The sequence below is a fragment of the Mastigoproctus giganteus genome, chromosome 12, assembly GCF_048544385.1.
Source record: "Mastigoproctus giganteus isolate SK-2022 chromosome 12, ASM4854438v1, whole genome shotgun sequence".
NCBI lineage: Eukaryota > Metazoa > Arthropoda > Arachnida > Uropygi > Thelyphonidae > Mastigoproctus > Mastigoproctus giganteus.
Window position 1 is genome coordinate 170755426 of NC_143586.1, and position 25883 is coordinate 170781308.

General features: G+C 36.6%; 1 protein-coding gene across 1 annotated transcript in view; it reads right to left on the reverse strand.

The window, feature by feature from the left end:
* LOC150077590 (FAS-associated factor 1-like) overlaps positions 1-25883 on the reverse strand; it is a 377947-nt gene that overhangs the window by 179592 nt on the left and 172472 nt on the right. Inside the window, exons 9-10 of the mRNA XM_090385644.1 lie at positions 20508-20662; positions 290-426 (exon numbers count right to left, since the gene is read on the reverse strand). Coding sequence (XP_090241770.1) covers positions 290-426; positions 20508-20662 — 292 coding nt within the window. The remainder of the gene's footprint in view (positions 1-289; positions 427-20507; positions 20663-25883) is intronic.

Genomic DNA, 25883 nt, shown 5'->3' on the forward strand with positions numbered 1-25883 from the left:
AATTCCACGCTTTAAGTGCCCGTCTCTAGTACAGCCCTTACATGTGACACAAAATGTATACTGAAAAATGTTTAATGTTATGTAGAAACATATGTTTGGTAATTAAAATGGAATTTCATACTATTATACATAAAACTCTCAACAAATTTTGCCTAAAGGCAATACAAACTAACTTTTTCATTATATTTGATATAATTTCTTAAGTAAAAGGATAAGAGAAAGAACTAAAACGGCACACAACTTATGCATTAAGGTCATTGCCATTTTAATATAAAAAAAAAAAAAATACCTGGAATTACAGTGAGGACTTCAGATGTTGACCTAACCCTGGTAATAACCATTAATGCAGGCAAGTTGTCCACTGCTATGTTTCGGATAGCGGTGCTTGCAGCAACACCCAAGTGCTGAGTAACTGCAGTCAGAAACCTAAAGAAAAACAATGAACAATAACTAAAAAATAATAAACATTACCACATTCACTACTTAACTTGAGCAATGTAGTGTACTTACTTATCATGAAGATAAGTAAGTACATTACATCCAGTAATTATCCATTCTCAATACTTTAGTTATCATTCAATTTGCACTCACTGCTAAAATAGTAAAAATACTTTTATTTTTAGTATTTTAGAGGATATTTCAGAGGATATCTCCAAGGCAGAATGCGCCAGTCACACAGGAATTAGTTATTTTTGGTGACAATTGTCAGTGAGACGGGGAATATATAATGCAAAAAGGATAAGTGGAGCCGGACCAGGGTATGTCTGCCAGGGGTAAAAGTTGATGTAGAGCAGATATAATCTTTTAAAGGCACAAAAGGTGATATTGTTGTACACGTTGGCACTAATGACCTTAAGAGTTGTTCGTTTGTTTGTTATTTGGTTTTTAGGAGCATTAGCAACTAAGGCCATATTGCTCCAGGATATGCGGAGCAATACCTATCAGCTTCCTCCGTATTTGGTGGTGACGGGCTCGAACCCTGGTCTAATCAAGAAGCGTGTGCTACGCACTGTTGCTCCTTCCCACCTGGCTATGGAGGCGCCACCTTAGGAGTAAGAGATCTGCAGATTTAATTAGCAAGTACAAGTCAATGTTGAAAAAAATCCACGACCTACGGTTGAATTTGAAAGTGTCTGCAATTGTGCCAAGACATGATAAGAGGGAGTATATGATGAGAGAATTGTCAATCAATTCGGCCCTAGAGCGACTGTGCAAGGCTCATGGGGCAGAATTTTTTTTTTGTGGAGTCTGTGCTTGTTAACTGGAGAGATTGTTTCTACAGGGATGGGGTACACTTAAATAGAAAGGGTGCAAGATATTAGCTGATCCTATCGATGCTGTGTTAGGTGGGTCAGAAAACTGCTAGCTTGAGGGGATACACAGACTAAAAGATTAACAGTGGCCACAGGCAGCAGCAAAAGTGATTCTTGCACTGCTTCTATTGAAATGAGCACCAGCCTTGAAAGCAAGTTGCTGGGGATTTATATAACTGCTGGAAGTCATAGTGAAACAAGTAAATACATGGGCTGTGTTATGGTAACAGGTAAAAGTAGGAACAGGTGCATGTATACTTGCATGTACACCAATGTTAGAAGTATAGTTATAGTTAATAAATTTGATGAGTTTGAAGCGCTGGTCAAGACATCAAAGGTGGATATTGTTGGGATATCAGAGACATGGTATCACACAGATATAAGCAGTGCAGAAATGGAATTTGGGAGTACAGTGTGTACAGAAACCATAGACAGGAGAGGAGGGGAGGAGAGGTTATGCTGTTAGTTAAGAAACAAAATCTAATCTAAGGAAGTGCATCCATTGTTGAGTCAGTGTGGTATGACATGAGCACTGGAAAAAAAAAAAAAATGAAAGTAGCTGTTTGTTTTAAGCCTAATGAATCTGATGAGTACAATGTGCAAAGAAAGAGAGTGGGCCAGTAAATCAGAATGTCTTATAATGGGGAATTTTTACTTTCGAGATATTGACTGGAACTTATGAGTTGATCACTCGCACATTAGCAAAAATTTTGATTTATTGGATAAATGTTATCTACAGCAACATGTTCGAGAGGCAACAAGAGGAAGCAACACTCTTGATCTGATTATCAGCAGCAATTATTCGTGCATTAAGAATTTGCAGACAAAGGAACTACTAGGTGACAGTGATCACAGTGTACTGATGTGGGATTTAATTAAAGATGTAACTACCATCATGAGTAAAAGGGCTTTTGCTTTCATAAGGTGACTACAGTGGTCTCATACAGTTTTTAAATTCTATACAGTGGGATCAACTAATGTTGCCAACAGTGAATTCTAAGTGAAAAGCCTTCAAGGATTTAATCTTGAAGGCTACTAGGCTTTTCAACCAACTAAGAAATACTGTTCAAGGTTTAGGCCTATATGGATGTCAGATGAATTAATGAGGCTCTTGGCAAATAAACAAAATGCATGGGGTGCATATAAATTATCAGGCAACACACAAACAAGCCTATGGCAGATACAAAGGGTACTAGGAAAGTTTTGCAATATGACGCAACAATGAATCACAGGAAGCTGCTTGTTGCTGCATGTTGAGACATGTTCATACGTGCATAGTAGCCGCCGCGCCAAGTCGATGGGCTCAGTTATTCATTAGTAGTGAGAGTGTAAAGTGCTTGCGATGGCATCGTGGTCACGAAATGAGATAAGGACAGTTTTGTGGTATAATTTCGTGTGTGGTTTAACCATAGACCAGTGCTTAGAAGAAATGACTCTTGCACTAGATGATGATTGTCCACATCGTACAACGATATTCAGGTGGTATAGAGAATTCCAAAGGGGAAATTTCACTCTGGAGGATTCTGAGAGGCTGGGAAGGCCACGAACGTCAGTTACGGAGGAAAACGTTACTGCTGTGAGGAAAATGCTTGACGAAAACAGGCGAGTGACCTACCAACAGATAGAGGATACTTTGGGCCTAAATGCACCAGCAATTCGTTCGATTCTGCAAGATCATTTGCACGTGAAGAAACTTTGTTCTCTCTGGGTGCCGCATCAACTGAATGAAGAGCAGATGACACGACGTGTGACTTGGTGCCGGGAGATGTTAAAAAAGTTTGATAAGGGACAATCTCGGTATGTGAACAACATCGTGACAGGTGACGAGACTTGGCTGTACTATTACGATCTGCCGACCAAGGCTTAAAACAAAGTTTGGGTCTTTGATGATGACGACACACCCGTAATTGTCAGAAAATCCCGATCTGTAAAGAAGAAAATGATAGCTGTATTTTTCAAATCGAGTGGAATTGTGGAACGTGTCGTTTTGGACACGCAGAAGACAGTCACAGCTAAGTGGTATACTGAACAATGCCTGCCTAAAGTCATTGGATCTATGAAGAACCTGCAGCCAAAGTCAAGAATGGACACCTGGTACCTCCATCACGATAATGCTCCAGGTCACCGCGCCAAAGCCTGCACCGAATATTTGACCATGACAGGACTGAAACTTCTCGAGCACCCTCCCTACAGTCCAGACCTTGCTCCCTGCGACTTTGCACTGTTCCCGCATGTGAAAATGAAGCTAAAAGGGAGGCGGTTTTCCAGTGATGAGGACCTTCTACGGGCTTGGGACAACGAGTGTGCTTTACTCCCTAGTGAAACTTGGCAGAACTGGTTTAAAGATTGGTTTCGGAAGATGGAGAGGTGTGTTGAATGTAGAGGAAATTACTTTGAAAAAATTAAATAAACAAAGCTGTATTGCAAAACTTTCCTAGTACCCTTTGTATAAGCAAGTCTGTAATCATGTCACAAAGGAGGTTAGGAAGGCAAAGGAAGATTATGAGAAAACATTGGTAAAGGATGTAAAGAAAAACAGCAAACAGTTCTTTACCTATGTAAATTCTAGAAGGAAAGGGATGAATCAGATTGGTCCACTTAACATAGACAGTTTCACTATTGATGATCATGCTCAGGTAGCTGATAAACTGAATGTGTATTCTGCATCTCCATTCACACATGAGGAGTTATTGAAGAAGAGGAATGCCAGAAGCTTATCAAACTAACAGGGAGCTAAGTGATTTTGTAATAACTGAGAGCAATGTGGAGGAGAAATTGTTGATGTTAAATAACAGGAAGGCACCTGGGGTGGATGGGATCTATCCAGTTATATTAAAAGAGGCAGCAAAAGAAGTAAGCAGGCCCTTAGCCATAATTATGTTAGACTCTGGGGAGGTCCAATGTACTGGAGGTGTGCAGATATATCCCCAATTCACAAAGGGGGTTCAAAAGGTGATACAAGTCACTATAGACCTGTTAGTTTAACTTGTGTTCTGGGGAATATAGGCCTAATGAATCTGTTGAGTACAATGTCAGGGAAACAGAAGGTTAAAGAAGCATTGCAGGATCATGTAGACAAGACTGCAGTAGTAGTTAAGACACAGCATGGGTTTGTTAAAGGGAGGTCTTGTTGTTATTTGTTTTTTTTTTTTTTTAGGAGCATTAGCAACTAAGGCCATATTGCTCCGGGGATATGCGGTGGTCATTCCCTGACCTTTCTGCATCCTCCGTATTTGGTGGTCACAGGCTCAAACCCTGGTTTAATCAAGAAGCGTGTGCTACGCACTGCTGCTCCTGCCCACCTACGGAGGCGCCTGGGGGAAGTCTTGTTTCACCAATTCGATTGAATACTATGATGTGGTTACAAAGGAACTGGGTGAAAAAAATAATTTTGATATCATATACTTGCATTTCAGGAAATGCTTTTTATACCGTTGCACAGGGAAGACTGCTGTACAAATTGGAGCAGTATGGCATTAAGGGCAAGTTGCTACAATGGATAAAGGGATGATTGAGTGGGAAACAACAGAGAGTGGTAATTAATGGACACTGCTCTTAGTGGACTAATATTATTAGTGGAGTTTCCCATGGTTCAGTGCTGGGCCAATTGCTGTTTTGTGTATTCATCAATGATATTGATGAGGGTATATCAGGCTTAATGCCCAAATTTGCAGATGATAACAAAGGTTGGCAGGGTTGTTAGTGACAGTAAAGACAATATACTACTGCAACTGGATCTAGATAAATTGGGCAAATGGGCTGAGAAGTGGCAACTGAAGTTTAATACTGATCAAGTCAGATTAAGTCAGATATGAAGTTCGCTGAGCAGTGCAAGATGGGCTGCACTGCTCATGGAGTCTTGTCAATGATATATAGGAATTTTGTTAGCAGGGACAAGGACGTGATTTCCTGTTGTACAAGGCAATGGTCAGGCCACACTTTGAATACTGTGTACAGGTCCAGAGGCCTCGTTTTAGGAAGGATGTAGAGTTGGTAGAATAAGTACAAAGGAGGGCAACAAGATTGGTGAGGGGAACAAAGGGGTGCTCTTACCAAGACAGGCTTAAGTTTTACAAATTGCAGCACCTAGAGACTAGGCAAATGCAAGGCGATCTGATTGAGGTGTATACAGCCATGAATGGGTTGAACAAGCTCAATGCTGATGGGATTCTTCCTGTTACTCAGATTAAGAACCTGAGGGGACACAGATTGAAATTGAGGAAAGACAGTTGTAGAATAGATGTACGGAAATTTGCCTTTAGCTAGTGGGTAGTTGATTGCTGGAACAGACTTCCAACTCTTGTCGTGGAAGTTTATAGCTTAAATAAATTTAAGGCTGATCTGGACAAGCATTTGGAGTTACCAAATGGGTGAAGTGGGAGGAGTTTTTTTTTTTTGTTTTTTTTTGGCTGATGCTGCATAAACTTGCTTTCTTGCATCATATGCCTTTGCTAATGCTAATTTATACACAGATTTTAATTGTTGCATATACTTTAAAATTTATACTTTTAAAGGAGTTACTCCACATCATTAATGGTAAATAGGTACAGAACAACACAATGCTCTGATTTTGGCTTCCATTTCTAATTAGATGTTATTTGGTTCTGCTATTTCTGAAACCAAATTGAGCATATATAAATATACTTTCTTCTTTTTCTAAATACCATGCTAATTAATTATTTATCTTTATTTAGTAATTTTCCTAACAAATTCAAGAGGTTTCCCTCCCTCCCCAGTAATATGGCTCATTTCTTTTGTATAGCTTATTTTATTTTGATTTAAATTTAATCTTTTATTTTTCTGCTTTACCTTTGTGAATCAAAAATTCTATAGTGTACTAAATTTTAACACTTTTTTGAAAGTATCTTACCTAACACAGTTGCAATCATGGCAGGACCAGTCAAACTGGTCCCATGCCAGAATGATATTGATGATGGTCTGTTTCAACATTTTAACTGTCATAATATCTCATCTGTTGTCTCATTTATTGCCAAAAGTTCTTCAGCAGCAGTAGTTCGAATTCTCTTATATTTAAGTATATTACCTATAGTGGAATAATCTATGGAACTGATTCTGGGCACTATTTGGTTGTTTTATAGTTTCTGCACAATCAGTATTCTAAATGCCATCAGATTGTTTGGGAAATGCAAGAAGATCTTACAGACAATGAGCCTGGCTGCTTTCTGTATTCATCTCTGTGATGTGGCAATGCAAAACTTAATTTCTCATACTGAATGACATGAGCATTGAAAACTGCAGTTTGTTTTCGGAGGGGATGGATAGGTAATGTGGAAACAGTTTTTTCTCCCCCTTGGCATTGCATCATTTCTTGCATATTTTGCATCAAATGATGCAAGAAAGATTTGCATCTTTCTTGCATCATTTGTCACTACTAATACTAATCTCGCAGATCATCCCATTTCACATCTTCGTAATGCCAAACAACACAAGACTGAGAATGGCCTTAAAAGAGAGAGAGAGAGAGAGAGAGAGAGAGAGAGAGAGAGAGAGAGAGAGAGAGAGAGAGAGAGAGAGGTTCTGTTGGAGAAGTGACCATCTAAAAGTTGTAAGTGCTTACACAACAACTAATATTGACCATGTTTGTTTGTTGTTTGGTTTTTAGGAGCATTAGCAACTAAGGCCATATTGCTCCAAGAATATGCGGTGGTCATTCCTTGACCTTTCCATATCCTCCGTATTTGGTGGTGACTGGCTCGAACCCTGGTCTAATCAAGAAGCGTGTGTTACGCACTGTTGCTCCTTCCCACCTGGATACGGAGGCGCCTATTGACCATGTACTTCAAAGGGTTGTTCATGAGAAAAACATCAAGAATGTTTGGTGTATGGTTACAATTGACTAGAATTCTGGTAGATAAATGAAGAGTGAGGTTGTTAATAATCACAAAAACCTCAGTATCTCATTCAGCTGGGTCCAGCATCTAGAAAACTGAAACCAACTGAAATTTTGAACATTAATATCAGTAAAATTACCTCATCATAAAGAAAAGTTAGATTGAAGAAACTAATTTCAAAGTGATTAGTGAAGCTGAGTCAAAGATAGAGGCAACAGATGAATGCAGAGTAGGGGAAGAGGGGTTTTAAGCCAGAGAAGCTCAGAAAGAGGAGATTCCAAATTAGGAAGTCTCTGACAAGAGAATATCAGAGCAGACAAATATATAAGTACTTTCTTTGAAATGAAAGGAATTAAAGTGAATAATTAAGGAAACTGAGATGAGCAGTAGTTGAAACAACCAATAATTGGAATTCCATTAGATAAAGAATGTGGGGGCTTAGCAGACTATAGAAATGGAAATGGACATCACTAGAAAGAATTGGAACAAAGATCATGAATATTCATATAATAAATGAAATTTTTGGGAGGTTTAGATCTTTTTGCTGTAAGTTAATTCTATTAGTTTGACTATTCATGATGTTTTCTGCACACAGACTAAAAGGTAGGAAATGTTACATGAAGTAATGATATACAGGTCAACCATCAACTAATCCGGCAGCATTGGGACCTGTGGAGTGCCAGATTAGTGAGTTTGCCGTATCACTGGTGATTATTTTAGCGCACACAATTTATCCAACAGCTAAACCACCTCATCCTACCTTTAACACGTTGACTGCCAAGCTAGTTTAAGAAAAAAATTCCCCAGGGGCCAAAAGATATTTAGCAAATAATTTGATTAGTAATTCTAAAATAAATATTGTAATGTCAGTGTCATATTTTTGATTAAAATATAAATATAAAAAAAAAAAGGTTTTTTTTTTTTTTTTTTTAAATGTTGCATATATGTGGCCCAGTAGGTTACTTTATTTCTTGAGAAGCCGTGTCGGCCACATATGTGTGTGATGCTATTATAGCATATATATGAAGGTCGTTTGCGATTAGTTTATTGCATGCGCGACGAGTGCTGCAATAAAACTAATTGTGCTAAAATAAACTCTCAAACATTGTAATAAGTTTGTCAGTATTATTAGAGATTTTGTGAAAACAAGTACGTTAACAGGCTGTATTATCCATCATATTGTGTTGTGTTTTTTCTGCAAGTTTATACAAGTGTGTTACAAAGTGCTGCAAGTTTATAGAAGTGTGTTAACCCAAGCACGGTACTAAGTACTATAGGTTCTAATACCTCTCGTGTTTGGGGTTCACATAAAAAAAAAATAAATAAATAAAAAAAAATCTAAAACGGAATGGCTAAAAGAAAATTACTAAAATAAGAGGAACTGAGAGAAACTGCTGGAATTTACAGTTAAGCAGAGTTAAACTTCTCACAGACATGTCGCTGTCAAGTTTTTTCAGAAGTTCAACTTTATCTGCTATGGACAATGTATGGTGTTTGCGCTTTACACCACAAGAGGCACTTCCTTTATGCATTGGAACCATGGCTGGGTCTAAATGTAAGCAGGTTATAAAAATAAATGCAGAGAAACAAGCGGGAATGGCTTGCCAACGTTTACGAGTTTGCACAAACAGCTGATGCTGCAACCAACGCCACCAAAACAGTAGCAGCAGGTCGTTGCGCCGATCCGGTAAATTTGAAATTACGTTCACGGAAATTATTTCCAAATTAGCGGTGGAACAGGATTACTGGTGGCCGGATTAGTGATGGTCGACCTGTATTTGAATATCACGTATACATAGTCAAGAAGCTGGGCATATTCTTGCTATGTGGCCTCAACAATGTCCACCACCATACGTGTTATGAAGGGCGTCTCCCCCCCTCCAGTCACTAGCTAACAGAGTAGAGGCAGCGAGATTATACACTAGCTGACCATTCAATGTTATACTATACTATTCATTATACACTAGTGTACCATTTAATGTATCATATTATCAATAATTTGCCTAATCATTATTTTATTATTAATTATTTGTGTATATTTATAGGGTAAAACACATTAAACCAACTCAGGCTATCTTAGCCTTTATCAGTTCTTTTGGCCTCGTGGCTCACTTTGAATATGTTTATGCTAAATTCTTATCTTACATATGCTCTATAGGCCATAAAGCTCATTTTGAATGCTTTTATTGTACTTAATACACTTTTATTCAATATCCTCATCTTATAAACTGTTGTAATTATTTTACAGACTGATGTAATGTTTAATCAATAAATTGATGGTATTAATCTGATCTGGGACAGTTTTCCTACCTTTCCATTCCCACATTTTACTTATAATTATTATTTATTTCATAAAAGATTTTACATATTTATATATACACACAAACATATATGAAATAAGTGATAAAAATATAGAAATAGAGAATTATAGAATTAGTGAAATAGAAAACGAGTATCAGATCAGATCAATTCCATCAAAATATTGATTAAACATTACATCAGTCTGTTAAACAAATATTACAGTATTAACTGAACTGAATACCAAGGTAATCATATGACTAATGAAATTTGATAAGAATATGGAATCTAGGTATTCAGAGTAAAAATATACCTATAGAGCCATAAGGCCAAGTATTTATTTTAGGTAACCTTAGCTGGTCTTCATTGTTATACCCTATAATTAAACACAAATTATAATGAAATACAATAAAATAATATAATGATAAAAATAAAATGATGAAGCAAATTACTGATAAAAGAATACATTGACGAGGGCTAGCTCCACTCAATACATCCTATCAATAATTGGCTTAGGCTATCTGTTTCTGTTTGCCAGTTTGTTTGTTATTTGGTTTTTAGGAGCATTAGCAACTAAGGCCATATTGCTCCGTGATATGCGATGGTCATTCGCTGACCTTTCCGCATCCTCGATATTTGGTGGTGACGGGCTCGAACCCCGGTCCAATCAAGAAGCGTGTGCTACGCACTGCTGCTCCTTCCCACCTGGTTACAGAGGTGCCCTTGCCAGTTTGTCTAGGTTCATATATTCTAAAATTATAAATTCCAATACTCTAATATTATAGATGCAATCTATGCTAAATTTAGCAGCAAACTAGCAGAATAACAACTAGCCTGACAGGTAGCAGTGAATCAAATATAATGAAAGTGAGTGCCAACTAATAATTTTTATTAGTGAAAATTATTATTGAAAATTATTTATGTAGTGAAAAGGAATGGCTTTTGCCAAATTGAGGCAAATAGGAGGAAGAATAAAGATAGCAACTGACTTCAATTTCCCTCGAATTACTCATAGGTTTTGAGGTATAAAATTATAGTCAGCAAGCAAAAAGCAAAGAAAAAGCATATTATATAGATACTTCAGGATTCCATATATCTTAAAACCAAGTAGAAGAATGGCCAAGCCAAGCAAGAAATGAATTTTAAAAAAAAAAAAAAAAAAAAAATTAGTACTAAACTAATTGGTCACTCACACATTAGCAAGACTTTTGTGGATTAATTGGATGACTGGTTTCTACAAAAAGATGCAACATGTTCGAGACACAACCAAAGGGAGTAATACTCTTGATCTGATTATCAGCAGTGATAATTCATACATTAAGAATTTGCAGATAAAGGAACCACTGGGTGACAGTGATCACAATGTACTGATGTGGGAATTACTTAAAGATGTAACTACTATCAAGGCTAAAGGGAAGGGCTAATGCTTTCATAAAGGTGACTACAGGGGTCTCAGACAGTTTTTAAATTCTGTACAGTGGGATCAACTGATGATGTTACCAATGTTGAATTCTAAATGGGAAGCCTTCAGGGACTTAATTTTGGAGGGTAATCTGCTTGTCATTCCAAATAAGAAATACTGTTCAAGGTTTAGGCCTAAATGGAGGCCACATGAACTAATGAGGCTCGTGGCAGAGAAGAAAAATGTATGAGATGCATATAAAGTATCGGGTGACACAGAAGCCTATGGCAGAAAAAAACTAGTCTGTAATCAAGTCACAAAGGAGGTTAGGCAGGCAAAGGCAGATTACGAGAAATCCTTGGCAAACGATGCAAAGAAAAACACTAAAGGGTTCTTTACTTATGTAAACTCTAGAAGGAAAGGGATGAATCAGATTGGACCACTTTACATAGATGGGTTGACTATTGATGATCATGCTCAGATACCTGATAAACTGAATGAGTATTTTGCATCTACATTCACAAATGAGGAGTTATTCAATGAGCAGAGTGCCAGAAGTTTATAAAACTCTAATAGAGAGCTAAGTTATTTTGTAATAACTGAGAGCAAAGTGAAGAGCATTATTTTGTAATAACTGAGAGAGGAGAAATTGGTGAAGTTAAACATAAAAAAGGCACCTGGGGTGAACGGGATCTATCCAGTTAAATAATATGAGGCAGCAAAGGAAGTAAGCAAACTCATAATTATGAGAGCTTCCTTGGACTCAGGGGAGGTCCCCCCATGGACTGGAGGTGTGCAAATGTATCACCAATTCACAAAGGAGGTTCTCAAAAGGTGACACAAGTAACTATAGACCTGTTAGTTTAACTTCTGTTCCAGGGAAAATAATGGAATCACTGGTTAAAGAAGAATTGCAGGATCATCTAGACAAGACTGCAATAATAGTTAAAACACAGCATAGGTTTGTTAAAGGGAGGTGTTGTCTGGCCAATTTGATTGGGTACTATGATGTGGTCACAAAGGAACTGAATGCCAAAAATAATTTTGATATCATATACTTGGATTTCAGGAAAGCTTTTGATACTGTTGCACAGGGAAGACTGCTGTACAAATTGGAGAGGTATGGCATTAAGGGTAAGTTACTTCAATGGATAAAGGATTCGTTGAGTGGTAATCAATGGACACTGTTCTTCATGGACAAATGTTATTAGTGGAGTTTCCTAGGGTTTGGTGTTCAGCCAATTGTTGTTTTGTTTATTTATCAATGATATTGATGAAGGTAAAACAGGTTTAATGTCCAAGTTTGCAGATAATATAAAGGTTGGCAGGGTTGTTAACGACAATAAAGACAGTATACTTCTCCAACTGGACCTAGATAAGTTGGGCAATTGGCTGAGAAGTGGCAACTGAAGTTTAACATTGGCAAATGCAAAGTACTGCATATGGGTAGCAATAACCCAAGAGAAACGTACCAACTGTGTGGTACTACGCTCAGGGAAGTGGAAAATAAAGAAGACCTGGGGGTAATTGTGCAGTCAAATATGAAGTTTGCTGAGCAGTGTTAGGGCAGGTCATGGAGTCTTGTCAATGATATATATGAATTTTGCTAGCAGGGACAGGGATCTGATTATCCAGTTATACAAGAAAATGGTCAGGCCACACTTAGAGTACTGTGTATAGGTGTGGAGGCTTCATTTTAGGAAGGATGCAGAGTTGCTAGAACGAGTACAAAAGAAGGGCAACAAATGGGTGCTTTTACCAAGAAAGGCTTAAGTTCTTTCTTGGTAAAGTTCTGCAAATTGCAGCACCTGGAGAGTAGGCATCTGCGAGGTGATCTGATTGAGGTGTATAAGGCCTTGAATGAGTTGAGCAAGCTGAATGCTGATGGGATTCTTCCTCATGCTAAGATTAAGACCCTGAGGCAGCACAGATTCAAACTGAGGAAAGACAGTTGTAGAAGAGATGTGTGGAAATTTGCCTTTAGCCAACGGGTAGTTGATTGGTGGAAAAGACTTCCATCTTTTGTTGTGGAAGTTGATAGCCTAAATAAATTTAAGGCTGAGCTGGACAGGTATTTGGAATGAACGGAGGGGTGAAATGGGAGCTATATCTAAAATGCTAATAATCACTTGTTTCCTTTGTATCCACATGTGCTCCTTTAACCAGGGGGGCTTTACTGTCCACGTTACCAGCCCCACCACACAGAGGCATGAGCAATGCCGACCAATTGGCTGGGAAAGTTTGGTTGGCTTAGTTTCTAATAAACAAACAAAAGAAATTTTCCCTTCTGGGCTTTAGTGTATTGTTTGCAGAAGCTGCTGATTATAACAAAAATGGAACAGCTGTATATTAACCAAAAAACTGATACATATCCTTTAAATAGAAAGCACCTTATTACATTGCTTGAATGATCACTGAATTGCTTAGCATCTGTGCCCAGAAAGCAAAGTAGTCCACAAATAATTATCTTGGATAAATTAATAAAATAAGATAAATACGATAAATTAATAAAAGAATCTTTTAATAAAAATATTATTTGTTCAATTCTACTAAAGATATTATTGTTCTTTTAAAAAACAGAAAAAATAAAGTACTCCATTTTAAACCATTTCATGCTTTTTTTGAAAGAAAGGCAATGGCATATACAACAGGGGCTCACATCTGGTGAGTATGGGCTTGGCACACCCAGAGTCCTGAGCTGAGCTGGATATCATCATTCTTCTCTTTTTTTGGGGATTCTCTCTCTCTCTCTCTCTGTCTGTCTGTCTGTCTGTGTGTGTGTTACTCAGAAATTTATTTTTGGCTGGTGCAGAAAAAACCTCGGGCTTCCGTGCACTACGGCTAATAATAATAAAGTAAAGCACATGCCTATTACCGAATTTTTTTTTTTTTTTTTTTTACACAAAGACAAGTAATTTTATTTGATGGCAAAAAATTTTTAAAAAATCAAATAAATACATTCCATTTTCCAGGGAGGCAAATTGCTGCTATGAATAAAGGGATGGTTGAGTGGGAGAAGACAGAGTGGTAATCAATGGACAAGCGCTTTGTGGACTAATTAGTGGAGTTAATTCCCTCAGGGTTCAGTGTTGGGTCCATTGTTGTTTTCTGTATTTATAAATGATATTGATGATGGTATATCAGGCTTAATGTCCAAGTTTGCAGACGATACGAAGGTTGTTGAGGACACTAATGACAGTACGCGGCTGCAACAGGATCTAGAAAAGCTGAGCAGATGGGCTGAGAGGTGGCAAATGAACTTTAACATTGACAAATGTAAAGTACTACATATGGGAAGCAGTAACCCCAGAGTAATGTATCAACTGTGTGGTACTACAGTGACAGTGGTAGAGGATGAAAAGGACCTGGGGGTTAATTGTACAGGCAGATATGAAGTTTTCTGAGCAGTGCAGAGTAGCTCATGGTGTCTTGTCAGTGATATACAGGAATTTTTCTAGCAGGGATAAGGAGATGATTATCCCCTTGTATAAGGCAATGGTCAGGCCACACCTTGAGTACTGTATACAGGTCTGGAGGCCTCATTTTAAGAAGGATGTAGAGCTATTGGATTGAGTACAGAGAAGGATAACAAGATTAGTGAATGGAATGAAGGGCTGCTCTTACGAAGAAAGGCTTAAGTTTTGCATATTACAGTGTCTGGAGACTAGGCACCTGCGAGGTGATCTGATTGAGGTGTATAAAGGCCTTGAATGGTTTGAGCATGCTCAATGCTGATGGGATTCTTCCTCTTGCTCAGAATAATCACCTGAGAGGGCATAAATTCAAATTGAGAAAGGACAGTTGTAAGATGGATGTGCAGAAGTTTGCCTTTAGCCAGCGGGTAGTTGATTGGTGGAACAGACTTCCATCTTTTGTTGTGGAAGTTGATAGCCTAAATAAATTTAAGAATGAGCTGGACAGGTATTTGGAACAAATGGAGGGATGAAATGGGAGCTTTTTTTTTTTGTTGTTTTGTTTTTTTTTTTTTTGGCTGATGATGCATAAGCTTGCTTTCTTGCATCGTATGCCTCTACTAATGCTAATTTCCACCAAGCAATATTAAATATATATATGATAACATAAATCAAAGCTATGATGCTCAATACATTCTACGTTGATTTCAATATTTGTAAAAGAATAAGAGAAGTTTACCTCAATATGATACATAGAACACTTCCATATGATACTCTCCAAAATTAAAAGGAATAAAACATTAATGCAAAATTTACTGTAATTATTTTGCGTTAATGTTTTATTCATTTTAATTTCTGGAGAGTATCCCATGGAAGTGTTCTATGTATCATATTGAAGTACAACTTCTCTTATTCTTTTACAAATAAATATATATATATTAAATTAAAAAAAATTAAAAGGAAGTAGAAGAATGGCCAAGCCAAGCAAGAAATGAATTAAAAAGGGAAAAAAAAAAAAAAAAAAAATAGTACTAAACTACAGCAACAAAAAAGGGAGGGAAGTAAATTAAGCATAAAGGTGTTGTAGAGGAATACGTTCGTAAATTAATTTAGTAGTTATAGCCAATTAGAACATATTCAGCTACCCCAACCTCAATGGCACCCACACATTACACGAAATATCACTATACAGTCGAAGCTCTTTATAGCAACCATCTTTTTAGTGTCCTAACACATTATGATGTCCTACATGGTTGGTCTCGGCCAATTTCTCATTAACCTAATGCTATTTTACATTCAGTATAATGACTTGAAAATAAAAAGTTTTCATCTATAGCGACCATAAATTTCTACCTCAAACTGAATTTTTACTTTTTATTACAATATCCGCATTTAGAATTGACAGAATGCTTCAAATATATTGAAGTAATTTTAGCCTTACCATGAGAAATTATTTGTTAAGATTTCCCATACTCTTTACTTGCAGTCTGGTAATGAAATGAACTTTAATTTCATTAGTTAGAGTGCATGTTTATTAGTATGGCACCAAAAAAGGAGATAGCTTTGAATATTACAGATAAAATTAGGATTTTGCAAGCTGTGAATAATGGTGTACATTCTAAGACTGACACTGCCAACAGTTCGGCCTGAGTACTCTGTTCACTATTCTGAAAGATTGAAAGTTTAGAGAAATCTGCTGCACTGCATAGGATTCAAGCACGAAAGGTGAAGTATCCAGATCTTGAAAGTACTTTTGGAATGTTTCAATTCCATTAAAAAAAAATCCACAAGGAGGATTCCAAGTTGGATAAATAATAAAGTTGCCAGATTACTTGAGCAGAAAAAGATGGCATGGAAAAGTCACAGAGCAATACAAAGTACTGAAGCCTATAACAGCTATAAAGTGATTTGTAATAGGCTGGCAAAGGCAGATTATGAGAAATCGCTGGCAAAGAGTGGGGATAAGGAATTCTTCACATTCCTTATCCCCACCTCTTTAGCAACATCACTTTGGGTATTAGATATCCAAAGCGATGTTGCAGATAAACTCGACAGTTACATTGCATCGATATTTACAGAAGAAAAACCCTTTATGTCAAAGAGAAATTATGGGAGCAAAGTTGAAAAATGTGAAATTAATGATATTGAAACTTCACATGAGTATTTAATGAAAAAAACTTGAGCCTACAGGCCAGTAAGGCTCCTGAGGTTGATGGCATATACCCTATAATCTTAAGGGAGACAGCACATGAATGCATTGAACCAGAGGCTAATTATGAGACCATCACTGGACTAGAGAGTGATTCCATTGGATTGGAAAAGTGCCAATGTATCTCCAATACATAAGGGCAGTCCTAAGAGTGAAGTGGGAAATTATCAACCAATTAGTCTAACTTCAGAAGTAGGGAAAATCATGGAGGCAATGATCAAAGGTGGAATTCATGATCATTTTTAGATGGAAATGGAATTCTGAAGCATACTCAGCATGGTTTTGTAAAGGGAAAAATCATGTTTTACAAATCTGGTTAGCTATTTTGACCGGGTCACTAAAGAGCTGGATTTATGGAATAATTTTGACATTGTTTATTCGGATTCCAGCAAAGCATTTGACACTCACATGAGTGATTACTTTATAAGCTGGAACATGTTGGAATCACAGGGAAAATCCTTAGATGGATAGCAGGGTGGCTTTAGGGCAGGAGGCAAAGGTTGTGATAAATGGTTATTTTAACTTATAATTTATATGGTTGTATTCATCATTGTGAGCTGAACAAGAGGATACATCACTCAAATACTGGATTTACACAGGTAATATATTATTTGTATTTTAAGATAAAAATAGAGCATTCTATGAGCTGGGCACCTTAATTACCAACAACAAGAACTTTCAGGATATATCGCTGTCTGGATTTGGGATTCACTTTGTGTGCTGTCTACATAGGTAGGCTAAGAAGCAAGACTAGCACTCCAAATAAACTTAAGACAACGGCGCAAGCAATAATGGTCAAACAATGTACAACCCCACTGTTGGCACAATAATCCCTTAATCACTGAGAACTGTGAAAGCTGTGACACAAAAACACTGTCCATTCTCGCAAAACAATTTAAGAGTTCATGATAATTACATTTATTTAGGCTATCTTCTCCTTCATTATGTCCATGTAGTGGCAGTTCTTGCTTACATAAATATAAGACTGCATTGGCTAATTGCTTTAAATATTGTCTATTTTCTTGAACTTGCCTATTATAATTTTCTCTTTAGAGCTTTGCGGCGCTACTCATAATGGCACATATAATGTCGATCTGACCAAACGTTTTCAAACACTTACAATTATTCAAATGACTTGAAGATTTTGCATGATAATTGCTGTCACTCAAAATATTTCTAAAATTAGAATAACCAGTATCTATCCAGGATTGATTTGACTTTGGCTGGAATAGTAAACATGGCCAGCAGTACAATTTTTCACTTGAGAGGTTTCCACAAAACCTTGAACTTGCTTTGTACCATTTGTTTGTACCATTTATGTTGAAATGAACGCTTGCCTATTTAATTAATTAATGTCTTAATTAATGGCTTGGGATGACCTGTCTTAATACTTTCTCTCTGCTCAGCGATGTTTCGCCTTCCAAATGGTTTTTTCTTTCAATGATAACACTAAATCAGCCATCTCGAATATGATTTCAAAATAATAATAAAAAATAATAATACGTAACACAATAATTCTTAACAATCACAGCAGTATATATGCAGCAAACCAGCACGCAAAACAACAAACTGAAAGCAAGCGGGAAGCAAGATGCCACCTATCGCTAGTATTTTAAATTAAAACTCTTACCAAACCGAGAGACAATGGCATGAGTTGAAGTATTTCATCTTTACATAAATAAGTCATTAATAGATGTATAAATATTATTTTTTAGACAGAAGGTGCAAGATTAGATGAAAACAGTAATTTGTAACTGACATACAAGCAAAAAAAGTTAGTAAGTGATAAACTTAAAATACATAACATTACTTTTTTCGGATATGATGATTTGAGCCTCTATATTAGTCTACAATAAGCTGCTAACTCACGCCAATGAGAAACAGCACGAATAGGGTCTACAGTACTGCCAATGCAATTCTTATGAACTGCAAATACAAAAACTGAATGAATGAAAAGTACAAAATTCATAATTTTCATCCATTTCCTTGACTCGTGCTAATCACGAGTGCCGCAGTCACTATTGATGCAAACGCTTGGATGACAGCTTCTCTATTTGAAGATTACCTTCGTAAATGGAATATCAACCAATATCACAAAGCAGATTACTGTTCTAGATGCACTTCATATGACAATGAGTGCCTAAAATGAAGTTTCCGAAACCTGCATTAGTAACTGTTTCAAAAAATGTGGATTAATTATTCCATGTGAACTAAGTCACAATACTGATCATGTTGAAAAGCCTTAGGACATGGGTGAACAGGAGTTTAATGATTGAGTGGACATAGAAGGTGATCTAAAAGTTACTACAGCTTTGACAGATGAAGAAATTGCCCAGTCTGCTACTGATAATTTTGCCAAGGAGGAGGACGAAAATAAAGATGAACCCAAACGAATTCCAGTTACAAAACAGCAAACTTGAAGCTATAGCCGCCATAAGGAGAGAGTTAGAAGAAATGGTGCAAGTGATCGTAAATATAGACTGATACAATATTGAAAAAATCTATAAACATACTTTGTAGTGATAATTTAAAGCAATCTAAAATTAGTGACTTTTTAAATTATAGTCATATTACAAAGTGTTATGTTTAATTAATATGAATATTAAAGCTATGTACGTAAGTATAAATTTATTTTTAATTTGCTAACGTGGATAATATTCTTCTGATTTTCACATATGCTTTAATTGGTAATAAACCTTTGGTAATAAAGTGTAAATTTGTGCTTTATATCTTTATTTTTATAGCCTCTGGATAATATTTTTTGATTTTCACTTATTAGAATCCATGTTTATTAGAATCAAAATTCAATTTGCAAAGGTGACACTGTAACCAGCGATTATTTATATACATGTAAAAATACAGGTCAGTTCTGCTATAACACACATTTTCGCAACTCGAATTTGCTCCAATGCGACAGATATATTAGGGAACAATGCAAGTATAATGTGATTTTCACGCTGGCTCGTGTGCGATTTCATCTGCAAGTAACACAAGATGAACGCAAAACCAAGCTAAATGTAGTGACCTGCGCAGCAAAATATACAAGTTTACGAAGCTTAAAAAATGTTGAACATCAAATGTGTGACAGTTATGTTTCCCATTTACTGTAGTTGTATCAATCAGAAACACACTGTTATCATTTTCTATATTCATAAAGTAACACGTGACAATGTAGGCTGACTCACATTTTCAGGAGCTCACATTTTTCTGTTCGAATAGAAATTTCACGAGGTGTGATAGTGTGAGAAGAGGAGCACATTTCTGGAGGTCACTACCATAAAACAATAAAAACAATTTGCAGTTCCTGGTTTATTTGACTTTTTTCTGTTAGTGTAATCTAATATAAACGGGTTGTAAAGTCGATCTTATTGTATTTGCGATAATAGCAATAGCTGGAATTTTTTTTTTTGGTTGGCGCATCGGCTTCTGTGGCCATAATGCACCTCCCAAGGTTTTTGCAGTACTCTGATCCAAGCCCGAAGCGGGATTCGAACCCACGACCTTTGGGTTGCCAGGCAGACACTAACCCACCCGACTAGCCCTGTCGGCAGCTGGAATTGTGTTGGTTTTTACGTTATTATGGTGAAATGTGTTTCCCTTTCAATGAAGTCTTCAATCATATAAAAAACATAAATCTTCTCTTCATTCCTATTTTTTTAAGCTATATTTATTTATTAGAAATTTAAAATATTTAAACCTGTGTTAGAAGTTTTATTGGGTCTCTAACTTTTTTTTTTTTTTTTTTTTTTAGTGTTTTACTTATCAGATTGAACATATTTTTTTTTTTCCTGAGTGCTCCACCCCTATCTTTCCAATAAGCTGTTGTTTTTATTGCATGAAATACCATAACACGGAGATTTTTTGGACCACGCATACTGCCTTATAGCAGAACTGACTATATTAAAAAGTAGCAAGTTAAAAAAAAAATAAAAATAATTAATACAGAGCACCACCAGTGAGAGCAGCATTAGCATATTTATAGTACCAGAAATGTAAAACATACGATCCATAACATCTTACCTTGTCCTATTTGTTTCAAAGGTTAAATCCCAAGTCCAAGTAATAAAATTTGAAGTTAAATATGTAACAACTGTCTCGGAACACAACAACTGGGTACAGAAGACATTTGTCAATACACTGGCATCATGATGGAGATAAATTGCCAAAGGTTTCCTCTATAAAGATCAAATTTTAAACATTGGGAATTTTCAATTTTATTTCATAAGAGATCTATAATAGAAGGAAGTTAAGTTAAAATAATACATTAATCAATTCACTGAAAAGATAAAAGAAGAACAGCTCTAACAGAAATTTTAAAGTTCAGTAAGCAGCTCATACTAAAAAAAATATATAAAGTGGTCCACAGGTAAAGACATATGTTTGACTGTAAATGACAACACTATTTTAAATATATATACAGTGAAACTTCCCTTTAACGGACAGCCATGGGGAACGAAAATGTGACCGTTAGAGAGAAGTGTCCACTAACAAGAAGTCTGAGGGAGAAAAAAAAAAAAGAAAGAAAGAAAAATTGTTAAATGTTTAATGTAAAATTAAATTAAATTATATACAGATTTTGCACAATATTTTTGTAAATAATATACATACAATTGTGCTATGCATATTATGACTTTATCTTAAGAAAAATACATACAGTAATCACTTATTTTCTTCTGCACCTTCTCAGGCTGATAATTTTGTTTTCAACATTTGTTTGGAGTGAAGAAACCATCGAAAGTCCTTCAGTATCTTCTTCAGCGGCGAAAAACATTTTTAAATGATTGATTTGTATGAGTGCTTCTTCTATTTTCATCGGTGGTTCGTCGTTAATATGTTCTTTGACAGAATGACCTCCTTCCATTTCTTCATCCTCATGAGGAACTTCTCGAAAAATATCGATGATAATGTCGTTGATATTTAGAGCACCATCTTCTGTACTGAGGTTTGAGTCTATATCTTTGTAGCCAGGGTCACTTGTAGCTGAAGTATCGTACATTATCAATAGATGTTGAAGTACTTGTTCTTCTTGGTGCTCCACATTGCTGTGCACAACTTCAATTTTGCGTTTGAGAAGCCAGACTTTACAAAACAGTTCACGACAGTTTGTTTTCTAATTGCGTTTACTGAAGAGGAAATCCACTGAATCGCATCTAGGATGCTGATTTTCTTTGCAAGGTCACTCGCACGTTACATCGTTCATGTTTGCAATGAGATGTCTTAAAACACGTTTTCTGTAGTGAAGTTTAAAATTTTTTTATTATCCCTTGATCCAAGGGCTGACACTCTGCAGATGTGTTTGGTGGCAGAAAAATGATTTGAATGTTGGAAAATTCAATGTGCGGGTGAGATGCAGCATTATCCATGAAAAGAATAATTTTTCTGTTTTGACAAATCATGTTTTGGTTAAAGTGACTTATCCATTCGCTCATGATATCTCGTGTCATCCACGCTTTTTTATTAGACTTCCCGTCAACATCCAAAAGATTCAACTTTATGCCCTTGAAACAACGAGGATTTTGTGGGTTTCCTATAACAAGAGGTTGTTCAAAGTCTCCCAGCATATTTTACACAATAGTACAGTCAAGCGTTCCTTAGAAATTTTTCCGCCCTAGCATTTTCGTTTTTTAGACTGTGTTTTCAAGAAGAGCTTTAAAAAAACAACCCTGTTTCGTCACAGTTAAATATCCTTAGCTTCAAAATCACGACATAACTCTTCCAATTTGACGGTCCACTCTGTTACAACCCCAGTATCAACAGATCCACCTTCACCACTTACGGTTTTCCAAGAAATTTTATGCCGAGTTTTGAACTTGTCTAGCCATCCCACAGAACTCATTTACTCCCATAGATTTCGCAACCTCCAAAGCCTTTTCCCTAATAATAGGCCCATTAATGGGAATTTTTTTAGCACATGCGCGACAAATTTGAAGTCCAACAGTTTTCGGGAATGATTTTTGAACCTGATCATTTATGTGTTCCAAAATTGTTTGAGCAGTTCATTTTTTTTCTTTAGGATGTCGCTTACCTGCGTCTTCCCGATTTTGAATTTTACAGTGAGACTGCGAACACTATTTTATTGCCGATCATACGCATTAATGAGTTTGATTATCTAAGTTAAATGTTTACGAGAAGACATTGTGCACTTCACACGACACTGAACAAAACTGAAAACTGAAACTGAAAAGACGAAAGGCCGACCATATTCCCCTCCCCCTCCCTGCACACACCGAATTCATCAGAAGTTTTACACGTGCCTTAAAATTCTTGAAAATGGGTTTAGAACCGCGACGTAAACCTTGATAAAATTCAGAGAATCGGAAATAGAAAATAAACACACGATTGAGGCAATACGTGGAAGAAACGTTCCTAGAAAAAGGGCCGTGAGCTTGACCACTGTCCGTTATGGGGAGATCAAAATATGTGCAAATCTAAACGAAACAGTGCAGATTGCCTGTCCGCGTTCGTTACAGAGAATGTCCGCTAGACAGAAGCTGCAAACACGTTAAAACCAATGGAGGTGAGTTGGGGAATTTGAAAATGTCCGTTGTAGAGAGATGTCCGTTAGGAGAAGTTTCACTGTATATTAATTAATGCCAGCACAATAGAAATGGCATACAGAAACTAAAAAATTACATCTGTTCAATATGGCTCCATTTCGGTCTTTATAAAGTTGTAGTCTCAAGATGTTCTTCAGTTGTATGTAGGAACATACAAATGAAGTGAAGTGAAGTGTAAGAAGGCTATATATCAGGCCTATTACATACCAATTCTGACGTATGCATCTGAAGCTTGAACTATGAGAAAAAGGATGAAAGCAGAATTTGGGGGACAGAAATGAGATTTGTGAGGAGCATAGCTGTAAAGACAAGACACAACAAAATCAGGAATGATGTGATTAGGGAGAGAATTCAGGTTGAAAAACTTCAGAATAGGATTGAAAGGTCCCATTCTGAATGGTTTGGACATGTCAAAAGGATGAACGAGAGGCATTTGCTAAGAAGAATGTTTGATTTCCAATTAAGGGACAAAAGACCAAGGATGAGATGGCAAGACATGATAAAGACCAATGTCATTAAGAGAGGAGGAAACTGGAGTGAAATCAATGACGGAGAGAAGTACACGGACAGGGCATGGTGGCGAGGCTTCATACGTTGACCCGTGGAATAGACGATGATGAAACAACAAATATTTAAATCAGCAGTTATTCAAAATAGTTTATTTATGGACCACCCTATATATTAAAATTAAATTAAGAGCAGTAGTTTAAAGCTAACTACACTTCTTTTATTTAAAATAATTTAAAACAGATAATTTAACTATAAATCTAAACACATAATATAGTTATATAGATAACCTGAAATAACATAAACAATTCAAGAATTTATAAATTCTTGTGAAATTTTGTTCACAACAATTTAAGTGTTCTGAAAAACCTTTGGGTTAACATCAAAAATAATTATTAAAGAAGACCATTCTTCTGCATTCAAAAATTGTTTTGTATTAGATCACAAATCAATACCACTGAATAACAAATATCAACAACAGTATGGCACATTGTACCTTGAGGCTGTCACAGACATTCTCTCAGGTATCACAAGCTGAGCTTGCTATCTGGAAGTCTAAAATGCTGATGGAACTGATATTCTGGTGACATTTGAGTCGAGTGGATCAAATTTCAACTAAGTCCGGTTACTTTGCAACAACCAAATCCTCTGCTTGCACCTTAACAATGGTAGGACTATTAGTAACCCTGGGTTTATAACCAACATATGCAGGGAGTCAAGGTGTGCATCCATACCACACAGAGCCTCCTCTTTGTCACCAGCCAATACTAGGTGGTATATGACTCGTCAACCAATAGAAAAGCACCACTTTGCTTATCAGATGCTCTAAGTGATGAAACCCATATTTCTTCTCCAGAGCAAATATCTGGCAACCTCTCATCTTTTCCATAATGCAGTATGATTGATTTTTTTTTGAGATTATGATGGAGAGATCCAATTTTTCATATATTTTGAAGGTACAGCTCTAAAGTATGGCTCCCTGGCCAGCCAGTAGTTCACTGAACTGAATCCATTGGTAATTCCAGGAGGCATCCAAATCAACAAGTGCATAATCTCACTGCCTTTACTCTGCCAGCTAGAGAGAAAGCTGCACAGTGTGTATGGAGGTGGACATGGTTAAGTATATACCGAGATTCTTGACACATTATGTCAAGAATCTGGGTATATTCTTGCTGTGTGTATGCCATACCAATTTCATTACTTCATACGTATGAAGTAACGAAATTGTTACTCCCCACCTTTCTTACTACTGAATACATCATGAATAGTCAATCTAATAGAGCAAACTTAATTGCAAAAAGATCTAAACCTCCCAAACATTTCCTTGTTTATTTTATAAATATTTAAAATGAACAAGGTTTTAGTTCTGTTCTCTAGGGTTACCAAGAGTGCTGCTTGGTAACTTAGAGTTACCAAGCACTACTATACTTTTTCTGATAGAATCCCAATTGTGGTTTGATTCAATCACTGCTCATTTCAGTTATCCTAATTATTCGATGTACAATTCCTTTCACTTCGAAGTGGTACTTGTGCATATGTCTGCTCTGATAATCCCTGTCAAAGATTTAGTAATTCGGATCTCCTCTTTTTGATCTCAGTATGCCCCATTCTGTCAAATTCATCTGTTGCCGCCATCAACTCTCCAAACTCTACTAATCACTTGGAAATCTTTAATTTTTCTTTGAAACTTGACTTTCTCCAGCCCAACTGTCCTAACAGTGAGGTAATTTTCCTTGGCAATTTTAATGTTCACAAATCCAGCTGGCTTCCATTCTAGTCACACAGACCCAGCTGGTCAAGATGTTGTGGCTATTGCAATTACTAATGACTTTGCACAAACTATTAATTTACCAGAATACCTACCAGGATCTCCTACAATTCAAACACCCAGTCAGCACCCTTGATATTTTTTCTCATAAACACCCTTTCCAAGTATACATTTGACATGAATGATCCGTGTGACACTTCGGCTCACAACTTAGTGTTGATGGTCTCTTCATCATCAGTGGAGCCCTTCTTTCATGGACATTATCGGCCTCATCTTATTCTGCATTAGAAGAGTGCAAAATGAAACAACTTGTGAGATTTCTATTCTTCTTTTCCTTGGTTTGATTACTGTTTTGAACCTTCTGATGTCAATATTTGCTCAGATTGCACCGGTGAAATTATTCTTGTAGGGATGAAATCCTTTATTCTACACTCCATCTTAAAATATCCTCCTCTATCTAAACCTTAGTTTTCCCAATAAATATACTAAGGGTGTTCAAGACAGGGCTGACTTAAGGCACGATCATGCGATTCCCTCAAACAGGGTGCAAAATGCCCCAAAATT